We start from the raw sequence: 13,237 nt of genomic DNA, 5'->3' as shown, positions 1-13,237 counted from the left end.
GATTGGTTTGAACTGAACCTTTACCACCTTTACCAACAAAAAAAATGGTTTGGCACTCATTCCATTTGCATGAAAATATCCAATATTCCCAATGGCAAAATGCGTGCAAAAGTGGGTTGTGGGTTTTTAAGTCAGCCCTCAGTACGTTTAGCTCATTGTAGTTTCAAGCTTGGGCTGGAAATATACACGGGACGAGTGCTGGCGCGGGATTAAAATTTAGGAGCGTTTGTTAATAGGCTTGTGTTGTGATAAGAGCAAGTGGTGTGCTTGGGCCTAGAATTTTCAATTAGGCCACGCTTAGACAGATGTACGCCTGGTCCATTGCCATGGGACCTCTTTAATTTCTCAACTCTGTATGTCAAGGTATGGTCAAAACAAAGTTCATGGATGGATAAAATCTGTTTTGACGACGGATGCAAATGAAAAGGAGGAGAAACTAGCTAGCTGCCAATTTGTTAGATATACCCATCACTTATTTAAATAACTTTGGCGGACTACAAATAGTAAAATATCATGGGCTGTTTGGATTGCACCTGTAATGGTTCTCAAACTCATTTTAAAAGCTAAAAGCGGTTCTAAATTGATTTATAATTGTTACGGGTATTTGGGATGGGAGAGGATTAACACCTTAGTGCGTGTTACCGTGTGTGGGTCCCACCCTGATGAATGTGTTTACCCCCCCTTTTTTTTTCCAGCTCATTTTAGGAGTTTTATTCCAAAACTTAAGCAGATCCATTTCTCCGGTGGACCACACCACACACCACTGGAAAAAGTGTTAAATGACCATAAAAATCTTTTTGTAGGCCACAAAAGTTTTCGATCAAGCTGATAGTTGTATTTTCTCTTTTTCCAGCGCTGGTTCACCTTACCAAAGGGTTGGACGACAAATGAACATTACTTATCTGCCTGCGGTGGGACCTGGGGAGTTTTCAATGGTTGTTGGGTATTCAATCACTACTGTTTCCTGTGGTGGGGTTCACCTAATATTTGGATCTACTTAATATTTTGCAAACAAGTCCTAAAATGGGCTGGATAAACGTATGGACGGTGTGGATATACAAAACACCATCGAGGTGGGCCCCACGGTAAGGGTAACACCTTATTCGCTCCCATTTGGTACTCTTTGTCGAAATCGGATTGCGTACTGAGTTACTCGGTACGTTCTCGTCGTACTGAGTAAACTCAGTTGGGCCCACCTTTAATGTATGTAGTCTATCCACACCGTCCATCCGTTTTAAAATCTAATTTAAGGGGTTGAGCCCAAAATTTAAGCTTATCTAAAGATCAAGTGGATCATACCACTGGAAACAGTGGGAATAATGATTTCCACAGTTGAATCCTTTCCAGGCCTTGCAGTGATGTTTATTTGTCATCCAACCTGTTCATAAGATCATATATACATGGATGAAGGGAAAACACAAATATAAGCTTGATCCAAAACTTCTGTGGCCCCAAAGAATTTTTCAACGGCAGATGTTCAATTAAATTGTTTCATGTGGTGCCATTTGAACGTTGGATATGCCTCATTTTTGGGCTCAAACCCTAAAATTATCTGGTAAAATGAATGGATGGAGAGGATAAAATACATAAATCATGGTGGACCTCACCGAGTTTACTCAGTACACTAAGCGTAGTGATTTACTCACTACGCAATCCGCTTCCCTTTCTGTGGAGAGCATTTTCATCCAATTTTGTTCCTAGAAAATTATTTCTAAATTTTCATCCAAATATATTACAGTGCTAAGCTTGACATACTCAACTGTAGCGAGTTATCCATTACGTAGCATATGCGCACGCCATCTGAGCCGTCCAAATTGTAGGCTACAGTATCATCTAGTACATCCTGGAAATCTCACCCGTCAGACGCTAAGAGTATGATTGTGATGGATGATTAAGAAGAAACTGGTCGCGTGTCCAAATTCAATGGTTGAGATTATAAGATCAGTGTAGTTATCCTGCCTTTTTCCACCCGCAGCGTGCCCCATGATATGGATGGTTGGCGTGCTTGTATGCTTGCAATTTACTGAATTTATAGAAAGAGCAACGAGCATCTCTTACCGTCCATTTCCATGCCTCTCCATATCATAAATAAGCCAGACTTTTGCGTTGGATCCTTACTCATGGCTTGTTGGCAAAAGCCAGACTTTTAGGCCTGTGAACATTCACCACTTGTACACCGTATGAGCATCCCATATCCACACACGCGCCAACGTCTGCACGTGTGATTATATGGTTATTTTAGGCCTATGGATGGATGTAGCCATGCCCTTCAACAGATGGTCCATCCAAGGTGGGCCCAACAGACCAACGATCACGAATAATGAGATATGGGCCCACTTTTTCGGACTTAAAAATGAGAGAAGGCAACAAAGGAAAAGTCAAAAAATCCTATGAAGACTGTTAGGTGTACGTCTTAACGAGCAACCTTTCAATGCTGACTTCATACATTCCAGTAAAAGAGGAGTATAAAATCCTAGACCCGAGTCTTTGCACAGTATCCTCGGGTTCTTGTGTTTTGATAACTGTGGCTCACCTTGGATGGAATATGGCCCAAAACATTTCCCAAGTTTAAGGATACTATTATCCAATGTTGGTCCTTTTTTTCATTTGAAAATGGAATGCTGCTGTATTTCTCATTTCAACCGTCTATTTGAAAACCGAAAATATTAATGTTACGATTGTCGTATTCATGGGATTTTTGGTGAGTATGTCATCCATGGTGGGACCCGAAATACCAATGGTCTGGATAACAGAATCATTGGCCCCGCTTGTGCTAACTGAAAACCTTTAATATTATTGTGAAATTGAAGGAGCGAGTATTGCAACGCATTGTTTGACAGAGGAGCCCACTCACGCCTCTATTCACACGCACATTTACACGCAGCACACGTGCCAGATGGCAAGTATGAAGGAGATCTGACGAGCATACAAGGTGGCCCAGGCATTAAAGATGGACGCACTAAAAGTCAGGATGGTCTACTCATCTGGTGGGCTACACTTGTCCATGAATTTCGACTGCTGGCTGGTAAACTCACACCGTCCATTATTTTTCGTACAGACGTGGCTCACCTGATTAGTGGACCATCCTGATTTTTTAATATGTTCATATTCACTGTAGGGACCACCTTCTAAACCATTCATAAGTCCCACATACAAGCCAAATTGGCACGTGCGGGTAAGTGTGTGTGTGTGTGAGGTGATTATGTGTGCGGCGAGCTAATCTATTTCTAAGGAGGTCTGCTAATTCCACACGCGTTAGGGAGCCTTTTTCCACCACACACGAGAGCCTGAATCACAATGTGAAACGAGCGTAAGATCTATCATAAATCCTCTACCTAATTCACACCTCAGGTGGGTGGTGGACAACAGCATAAACAATGGCTAGAAGTATTTTAACCGTAAATTTACACTACAATTTGAGGCCCACCTGAAGAGAGAAAGATCTGAAAATTTTGAGACGTTAATCTAAGAATTATTGCCAACCTTATGGATGGTTCAGATCTTATACAAATGTCTCGTATTTGTATTTATGCTCAGTGTAGATATGTACAGCTCTACCCGGGCGTGGAATTAGCCGAACTCATTTATATGGCTGTTGCCGTTTGGGACTTAAAAACTTCTTCGAGTGGACCAACGGGTGGAGACTGGAAAGTAAGCCGCTGCAAATAATTAACGAGAAAGTTTGGGTCGTTACTCTTCCTCTGTTGGTAGACTCTCAGGTCAAGGGTTCCACTAACCATAGGTGGTGAAATCCCGGATCTTTACTCTTGCTCCGGTGGTAGACTTTGAAGAGTTTCAACACTAGGTCAAGGGTTCGAATGCCCATAGGTAGTGAAATCCCACCATGGTGTGAGCGTGTAAGGGTGTGTGTGCGCGTGTAAAAAAAAAACAAGAGAAAAAAAAGAGTGATGAAATCCCACTACTGCGCGAGTACGTGGGGCTAACAAGAAAGTCCTTTATTTATTTATTATTATTATTATTATTTTTGTTGTATAAAACACAAGGTCCATACAGAAAAATAAATTCCAAACTTACATGTTCATGCTACATCCAATCCATCCAATAGGTTGGTCTCACATGAGGATTTCTTTTGCAAAAATCAGCCACGCCCACTAATTAAGTATATCAAATTAGTATTTTTCTATTTGTCAATGGAGGATAGGAATTGTTTTCCTTGATATGGCTCACCTGATGAGCAGTGCATCTCATCATCATGCTGGGGCCAGTCAATTGGAAGGGCTGGATATCACATTCACTGAATAACTAACGTGGAAGTTATTTGCAGTGTGTACCATAACTTGTGGTCCAATCAGTTGGACCTAGAGATCTGTAATCACATATGTTATGGGGATTTTTACTAAAATGGCCCCATCAGATCAGGCTGTAGCACCTGTTTTACTGCCTTTTCATTCATTATTCTTTTGATTTCTCAATAACTTTTTAAAATTTGCAAGGATAAAAATACCTTGCCCTTCGTATTTAGATATTTAGATTTTAGTGTTTTTTTTTTTTTTAAATGTGAAAAGTGGTCTAAAACTCTTATCCTTCACTCGAAGCTATTTTAGTGGGACTCACTATCACTCTTTAATAATTACATTCTTTAATTCTTTAATGTTCTACCTGATTCCTGGGTTTCAATTTTCCAAAACCCTTCTTCTTTAAAACTTCTTCCACTCTCTAACACTCCGTTTAATTTACTAGCAGACCATTCTCTTGCATTTCGTTATCGGACATGTTTTTTTTGAAAAAAAATTATTAGGTATTCTCCAATCCATAATTGGGTTTTTTTTTTTTTCCTTAGGCGATCTCAATTGGACTTTTTATCTTGCGTTTCATCATCCGACATTCTTTTTTGGAAAAAAAGTCATTAGTTATTCTCCATTCCTTAATTGGGCTTTTTTTTTTTGGTTTCCTTAGGCGATCTCAATTAAAATAAAGTTGAGGAAGAAGTGAAGGAAATAAAGGAACTAGATTGCTAGAATCTAGTACGCGACCAGATGGATGGCTAGAATCATATGACCAACCGCCAGTTTGGTTTTCGGATTTACTTCATCCACCTGAGTTTCCGTACATGAAGGTAACGGCACATGAAGGCATGGAGGGTGAATGCGTCACTATCATTTATGAAATGGGGCGAAACGCACGTGGTGGTTCTCGTCAACGACCTAACCTTCGTAAGGTCGTTTCCTTGTATGCAGACTGCGCGGTGAACCCAGAGCCATGTAGCTACCTGGTATCAGGACTCTGTGATACCCACCGTTTTGCATTATCCACACCGTACATCCGTTTTTCCATTGCATTTTAGCAATTATATGAAAATTGAAGCATATCCACAGATCAAGTGGACCACACCACACGAAACCATGGGATAATGACGTCCACCGTTGAAGCCTTCTTAGGAGCCATAGTGATGTTTATTTGAAATCCAACCTTTTCATAAGGCTACGTAGACCAGGATGAAGGAAAAACAAAAATATCAGCTTGATCCAAAACTTCTGTCTCCCCCGGGAAGTTTTCAACGGTAGGCGTTCAACTCCCACTGTTTCCTGTAGTGTGGCCCACTTAACTTTAGATATGTTTCCAATTTGGGTTCATCTCATTGAATGATTACAAAATGGATGGACGGTGTGGATGAAACACATACATCACGGTGGGCTCCACAGAAACCTTACAGTGCCACGCAATCCGCAGCCTCCTTCATCTCCCCAAAATCATTGAGAAAAGCATCTTCAAGAAAAGCATGTTCGCGAGCATAACTGCAGGTGGGCTTTCTCATCATGTGTTTCTCACCAGGTAAAGCAGCGGGAAAAACCTGTACAAGAGAGCGAGAGAGAGAGAGAGAGCAGCAGCAGCAGCCATGGTATATTGCGCCAGGTGTTGTTTGCGCCGTGCAATGAGGATAGTGAATTTGATGGCGATTTCCATAGGGATGGGAATGATTATCTATTCTCTTTGGTTGTTGAAGAAATGGAAAGAAGCTGCTACTGACTGGGATTATGCTTCAGATCTACCTACACCATGGTATTTCCATTTCCTCATCTCCTTAGCTTTTTTGTTTCTTCTTCTTCTGTTTTTTTTTTTTTTTTTATTTTAGTTCTCCTTTTCATTTCTTTGCTTCTTAATGTTCATTTAAGCTTCTCTACGTTTACTAGAATACATCCCAAACAGTAATAAAATATGATAGGTCGGTCAATATGAATGGTTATCATGAACTTTATATAATCAAAGGATTAAAATGCTCAATTCTAAATTTTTTCCCCCCTCCAAAATCCTCAATGAAGCTGAGGCCTATCACATAAAGAAATGCTGTGAATCATTGAAAAGAATCCAAATCCAATAAATAAATTCCCAACATATCATATTGCAACACATGGAGATGTATTTCAGCAAACCTCTTGCTATTATTAGCATTTTGTTTTTAGCACTACAGTACTTTACAAAAGTTTGTAAAAGAAGCTTTTTCTGCAACTATTCTTCAACTGGTCCTATTGCTTACCAACATGTATGTAAAAGTTACTAACTTGGAACTTATTCACTAAGTGGTAGACTGAGTGAAAGATACCTCGTTTCAAAACTGAGGTTGTGGTATGGAATCCCTAGTGGAAAAAAAAAAAAGGAAGAGTGTAAATATTATTCAACTATTTGTGTAGGGTCCATTTTTAATTCAATCTTCAAGTGAGTTTCCACTATGATGATGGTATGCCCTAAAAATCATTTCTATATTATTATTAGGTGGGCCACACCATAGAGTCCACCCCAAAACTTACAGATTCACATGGTGGTTGGATCGCCTTATTTTGGGGTGTGCTTTGGTGGGACCACCCTTTTGGATCAGTTGAACTCCGTGCAGGAGAGACTTATTTTGGGGTGTGCTTTGGTGGGACCACCCTTTTGGATCAGTTGAACTCCGTGAACGAGAGACGGTTGGCCCAGCAGAGTTGTAGAAAATGCTTTTTTTCTACAAGCATGGCAGAGGATCTGTCCCATAAATAAAAGTGTACATGCAATTCCATTTCTTCCACCTTCAATCTATATTTTGAAGCTGATTTGACTCTTAAGATCATGAAATCTTTTCCACTTGCAATTCAAGAATGAGTTCAAATAAGATAGGATATGAATTGTGGGTATGTTTGGATGCATAATTCACTTACTTTGCAATGACTATGTTGATGGTTGCCCATCAATGGTACTGCAATCGTTCTTTTTTTTTTTTTTGTGAATAATCTGAAAAACCAGAGTTACAAGAATCAAGTAAGAAATCAATATACCACCAGTTTATTAAAATGAAGCAATCATTTAAAAAAAAAAAAAAAAAGAGCGCAAAAAGAAACGCCCACCGTGGGGGTCGAACCCACGACCACAAGGTTAAGAGCCTTGCGCTCTACCAACTGAGCTAGACGGGATATATTTACTGTTGTAATTATTATTACTTAAAATAGCAATTTGGAATTGATCATCAATCTCAATGTGATTCTTCCTCTTAAATGTATATGATCAAACCATCCAAGTCTACTGTTCTAATCTTATTACCTATTGGTATTACTCTCAAATTCTTTCAAATTTATTCATTTCTAATTTTTACCATTCATCCATTCCAACATCTTCATTTCAACTATACTCATTTCACGGAGAAGTTATTTCTTAACTGCCCAACATTTCGTCTCATATAGTGTCTCATATAGTTGGTCTCTAGTTCCTCTATGTACCTTCGATTCTATCAACAACATCAATCTCAATCTCTTCACTCTCAAGAATTACTAATCCAAGGTATCAAAAGTGATCATTTTGAAAAACTTTTTGATAAACAATCTTAACTAATATCAGATTGTTCAATCTCTCTAATAAATGAAGTGCGAAGACACCAACTTCAAGCATTTTTGTCACATATAAATTTTCACTATATAAATCCAATATACATCCAAACAACAACCAAATTTGCATTTTTAAAGATATTATGTGTTCTCTTTTGCAGGTTTATCTACACATGTTTGGGTGTCGGGATAGTCGTATGTTTGAGCATGTTATTCGGCCATATGGTGGCTAACCATATGAGTATTGTTGCCCTTTCCATTGTATCCTTTTATCAAGGTTCCCACATGTAGTAAAGATTGTCACTATCCACCTGATCACTCTGATTTTTGGGGCCCACCTAATGAATGTCCCTGATCTCCCACACACATACTAAATTGGCATGTGGGGGCATAGCTCTACAAAAATCTATACCAGGATCTGAAATGGTTTAGCCAGTCCACATGCAAAAAATCTTTCATGTTAGCTAAGCCCAACTTATTTGCTGGTGCAGCACACAAGGCTGAATCCAATCCATTCATCAGGTGGGTCACACTATGCCGATGCTTTTTGTCACTGGTGATCCAAGATTTTCGACGAGCTTTCTAAGTTATCTGACTATTTCTAACATCTCACCGGCCTGATCTCTGAGCAAGGGGACTACATGGTGGGACCCACATAATGGACGGCTTGGATCTTATTTATCGGAAATTCATCAAGGTGTCCTTGACCTTTTTCAGTACATACTATCGATCTCTTCCATCCTTCTTCTTCAAGTGATACTTGTTGTGGTGATCTTCTTCAAGATGAATTGGAGATATGTATGTTTCCTGATAATTTTCGTTCTTCTTTCAAGTCCATCTTATTCTTATCAGATTCATGTCTATTCATTCTCTTTTCTCGTTTATGACAGCAAATCGATGACCGATTCAACAACTTCTTCGGCATTCATTTCACAATCTGTCGCTTGATTGGAATCACAATCTTATTGGCACAGGTAATTGGACTTGGGTCCCATAAGTTCAGATGTATATGAGAATGATCACATGCATTTTCACCATGCGTTTGAAGCTGTGTGGGGCCCACTCATGATGTGTGTGTGGAATCAAAACCGCAAATCTTTCATGTTCGCCGTACATCCCAAGAACCATCCTGATTCAAAACAAGGCGGGAAACACCACGGGGAGAAACATACAGTCACACCTAAAACCTATGTATTCACTTGTGTGGTCCTCCTGAGTTTTAGAATGGCCTGGGTTTTTGTTTCTCCTTCATCCTAATGGGTTGCACCTGATGACTGGTTTGGATGGAATATACACAACAGAGTGGACCCCACATTCCATTTAGAAGTTTCTATGGTGAGTGTCACCCTCCCCAATCTCCTGCATCGTTCCAGATTGGTGTACCCCACCTCAGATAGGGATCAGGCCTGATTTCTGGACCCAGGCCCAACTACCTGTCGGGCCCCACATAGCTTGAACTTTAGAAAGTATGTGATCATTCCGTATGTAAAAATGCTCATCCATGCTGCAGAAGTCATGTCGTTATGGGATCTTGAATATGGGATGAAACCAATGCGTGTGTTTGGATGCATTATCGAAATGAATTGCAATTGTTATTCTAATAACTTGGAAATGACCATATTCTAGTATCAGCTGACGCCTGGTGGGCTTGGTCTCAGTTGGGCCACCCCATATAAAATAATGCCTAAAACATCTAAAAGTCAATGGAGAGGCCTGATTTTTTTTTTTTTGGGTATCCATTCATCCTGGTGGGGCATCTTTTGAATGGATTGGATGGCATATACAAAATGTGGTGATCCGCCCACAAACAATTTGAAAGGTTTTTAATTGCGAGTGTCTCCATCCCAACTGTTCCTTGTGGTGTGGTCCACCTAAGTTTTTGATTAGCCTGAGTTTTGGATGCTAAGGAAAACACAAAGGAGTATGCATGATGGACGGATTAGATGTCATGCACATATAAAGTCAGTCCTACACATTGCATGGTTTAAGACTACTGATTTTCTCCATAGCAAGTTCTTCTCTTTTCCTTTTCATCAAACCAGTCTCATGAGTTTCTCAGCTCATACACAATGCACTAACAAGGTAGGGCTCCACCTTTATGTGATCCAGACCATTCATGCCCCAGATACAAAAGATTTTCATGGCATGACCCATCACAACAAGGTCCACCATATGAACGGTCTGGATCGCCAAAAGGCAGGCCCACTGCACAACTGACGGGTCAAACAACAAACACCATTTGGCTTGGTCTAGCATCATATGATATCTCCACCAAACTAATAGATGAGTTGGTTATTTTCAGGCCCATGTTTTAATGCTTGCAGTTGTTCTCTGGGCTCTTGGGCCAGAGCAAAGGACCCACTGCCATGGGCCCATTGCATTCGATCCTAGACACTCCTTTTTGGTGGGTCCCGAATCTCAAGTAAATCTCTTCCCTTCATCGCCTATAGTGAGGACATTCAGGTACTGAGAAGGAGAGAGTAATGTGAAATGTCACTCACGGTTCATCAGAAGAAAAGCCATGTGGCATGTCCAAGTAAGCAATTCAACTAGTAAGTCCTGAAGCCATCTAAGCCGTCCCAAACGTGACAGCCATTTAAGGGCTGGCCGACACGTGGCGGGCACGTTGACGTCCATCAATGGATTAAAAGGTACGTTACAGGAATTCAGTTATGCACTAACAAATGAACTGTTTCAGTCATTCGTATACTACTTAATTTGAATAAAATCCAATGGAATTCAAATATCACTTATATGTCACTGTCTAAGTGGGACCGTTTGAACTTTTTTCTACAAGTTCTTTGCATGGACCCACTAGGGTGCTTGTAACCTGCCTAGCAGAGATGGCCCACCAATTGGATGCCTCAAAAGTTAAGTTGATCAGATCATCATGTGGACCATTATGTGAATTTGATATATAACTTGCATGATGAGTCCCACTTAATAATTGTATATGCTTGATTTTTTCTAAGTCATTGTGTTATCGTTGTAGGGCCAATACATTGTATGGGTTGGATGGCATATATACAACCCAGCAGGCCTCACCACATGGAACATGAGGCAGTCATCTATAAACAGATATTCACATTGTGGCCTATATGATGGTTGGTTTTGGGGGGCATCTAAGGCCCTCATATCCATGAGGTTAGTGGATCCTTGACTGTGACCTACGTTTTGAAAGATCGTTTTAGGTTATGATACCAAAAATGAAGTAGATTCAAATCTCAGGTAGACCACACCACAGGAAACAGTGATGATTGACCATTAAAAACTTGTTGTGAGTGACAAAAGTTTTGGATCAAGCTGATATTTGTGTGGTCCTTTCATATGGGTCCTTTTGACCTTATCAACGGGTTAGATGGAAAATAAATATTCCAATGGCCCCAAGAAATATCTAGTGATGAAATATTCAATCACCACTGTTTCCTGTGGTGTGGTTCAGTAAGAATTGGATCTGCTTCATTTTTTTGTATCATGCCTAAAATGAGCTGTCAAAATGGAACGATGGCATGGATCGTACATACATCGCAGCGGCCCCCTATGAACAGGTTGGATGCCATATACATGCCCGGCAGGCACCGCCTGCAATTCTTGCTGAGGAAGCCGGCTGAAAAGGAAATGGATCGGCTACTCCCCCTTACACCAGCCAATGGCTGATGGTCGGTGCTATGTGGGCCCCACCATGATGTATCTGTTTCATCCATGCCATCCATCTATTTTTAGAGATCATTTTACAATATGGGTCCATTAATGAGGTATATCCAAATCTCAAGTCGACCACATTACAGGAAACAATGTTGAATGAGGGTCGACCATTAAAAACATTTTGGGGGCCATAAAAGTTTTGGATCAAGCTGATCTTTGTTTTTTCTCTTCATCTGGGCCTGTATGACCTAATCAACAGATTGGATGTCAAATAAACAATATAGTGGGCCTTAAGAGGATTTTAATGGTGGATATCCATTCACTTGTTTTCATGTGGTGTAGTCCACCTGAGATCTCTCATTTTTGGGATTAAGCCATAAAATGATCTGTAAAAATGGATGAACGGAATGGATGAAACACATACATTATGGTGGGGCCCACAGAGCACTGAATACCAGTCATAGAGTTGGTGGCAGGGGGAGTAGCTAGAGCTGGGCACAAACCAACCCGATCCGGCAGATCCGACCCAATCTGAAGGCCTAAATTGGTGCGGTTCGAGTTGGATCAGTCAGATCCGACTATTCATCGGATCGTGTTTGAATCGTGGTCAATCCAGACCAAAATCCGAACCGAATGGATCCGATCCGGAGTGATTCTTATGAATATTTATCATATATATTTATCTTATGAACAAGTTGGATGACAAATAAACATCATTGGGGCCTTATAAATTTTTCAATGGTAGAAATCAATACTTCTACTTTTTCATGTGGTATGGTCCACTTAAGCTTTGGATATGCATCAATTTTGGATTTAACCACTAAAATGATCTAAAAAAATGAATAGACGGTGTGGATAAATTAACCACATGCATTGACGGTATAAATTAACCACATGCATTGACGGTGGGCCCCAATAGAGTTTACTCAGTACAATAAGAGCCCACTTACGTAGGAAGTGAATTGCGTACTAAGTAACTCAGTACCCTAAGGGGGTGTTTGGACAGACGAATTGGAAGGGATTGGATGGTAAAATCCCAAGATATGCCAAACGTGCCAAACAGACCTAGTGAACTTGTCCCGGGATATAGCAAACCCATGGATCTTAAGCCAATCCACTGACATCACCATCATTACCTTAAAATTAATCTCATCCCTCCCAATCTCGTTCAATCGGGCCTGGGGTGTGTTTGGACAGACAGATTGGAAAATAAAATCCCGGGATATGCCAAACGTGCCAAACAGACTCAATGAACTTGTCCCAAGATATAGCAAACCCATGGATCTTAAATCAATCCACTGACATTGCTATCATTACCTTAAAATTGATCTCATCCATCCTAATCCCGTTCAATCTGGCCGGCCAAACAAGCCTTAAGCGTACTGAGTAAACTTTGGGGGGCCCACCTTCATTCATGCATTTTATCCAACCCGTTCATCTAGTTTACCAGATAATTTTAGGGATTTAGCCCAAAAATGAATTATATAAAAAGCTCAAGTGGACCACACCAACGTAAACTATGTGAATTGAACTTCTACCGTTGAACAGTTCTTGGAGGCCACAGAATTTTAGATCAAGCTGATATTTGTGTTTTCCCTTCATCCATATCTTTTTGATCTTATGAACAGGTTGGATGACAAATAAACATCACTTCGGGCCTCATAAAGGTTTCAACAATGGAAATCAATACTTCCATTGTTTCCAGTGGTATCGTCCAGTTGAGGTGTGGATATACTTCAATTTTAGTTTCAACGCCTAAAATGATCTTGAAAAACGGATGG

At 40.3% G+C, this 13,237-nt stretch overlaps 1 protein-coding gene and 1 non-coding gene across 2 annotated transcripts; one reads left to right on the top strand and one right to left on the bottom strand.

Annotated features, from left to right (window-relative positions):
- The first annotated feature begins 5,805 nt into the window (after positions 1-5,805).
- LOC131218827 (tetraspanin-19-like) lies at positions 5,806-10,908 on the top strand. Its single transcript, XM_058213705.1, has 5 exons — positions 5,806-6,021; positions 7,973-8,072; positions 8,529-8,609; positions 8,702-8,785; positions 10,114-10,908. The coding sequence occupies exons 1-5, from the start codon at positions 5,858-5,860 to the stop codon at positions 10,279-10,281; spliced, it is 597 nt and encodes a 198-aa protein (XP_058069688.1). The 5' UTR covers positions 5,806-5,857; the 3' UTR covers positions 10,282-10,908.
- TRNAK-CUU (transfer RNA lysine (anticodon CUU)) lies at positions 7,331-7,403 on the bottom strand. Its single transcript has one exon. It is a non-coding gene; the product is annotated as a tRNA-Lys (tRNA).
- Positions 10,909-13,237: the final 2,329 nt, after the last annotated feature.

This window comes from Magnolia sinica, chromosome 1, assembly GCF_029962835.1.
Source record: "Magnolia sinica isolate HGM2019 chromosome 1, MsV1, whole genome shotgun sequence".
Taxonomy (NCBI): Eukaryota; Viridiplantae; Streptophyta; class Magnoliopsida; order Magnoliales; family Magnoliaceae; genus Magnolia; species Magnolia sinica.
Note: the sequence above shows the minus strand (reverse complement) of the source record. Positions and strands in the feature narration are given on the sequence as shown.

What these genes read in the sequence shown, in the direction of transcription:
- LOC131218827 (XM_058213705.1), top strand. Translation starts at nt 5,858, where the DNA reads ATGGTATATTGCGCCAGGTGTTGTTTGCGCCGTGCAATGAGGATAGTG. An exon ending in TCAAGATGAATTGGAGATAT is followed by an intron (nt 8,610 to 8,701) that starts GTATGTTTCCTG and finishes CGTTTATGACAG; the next exon opens with CAAATCGATGACCGATTCAA. An exon ending in TCACAATCTTATTGGCACAG is followed by an intron (nt 8,786 to 10,113) that starts GTAATTGGACTT and finishes GGTTATTTTCAG; the next exon opens with GCCCATGTTTTAATGCTTGC.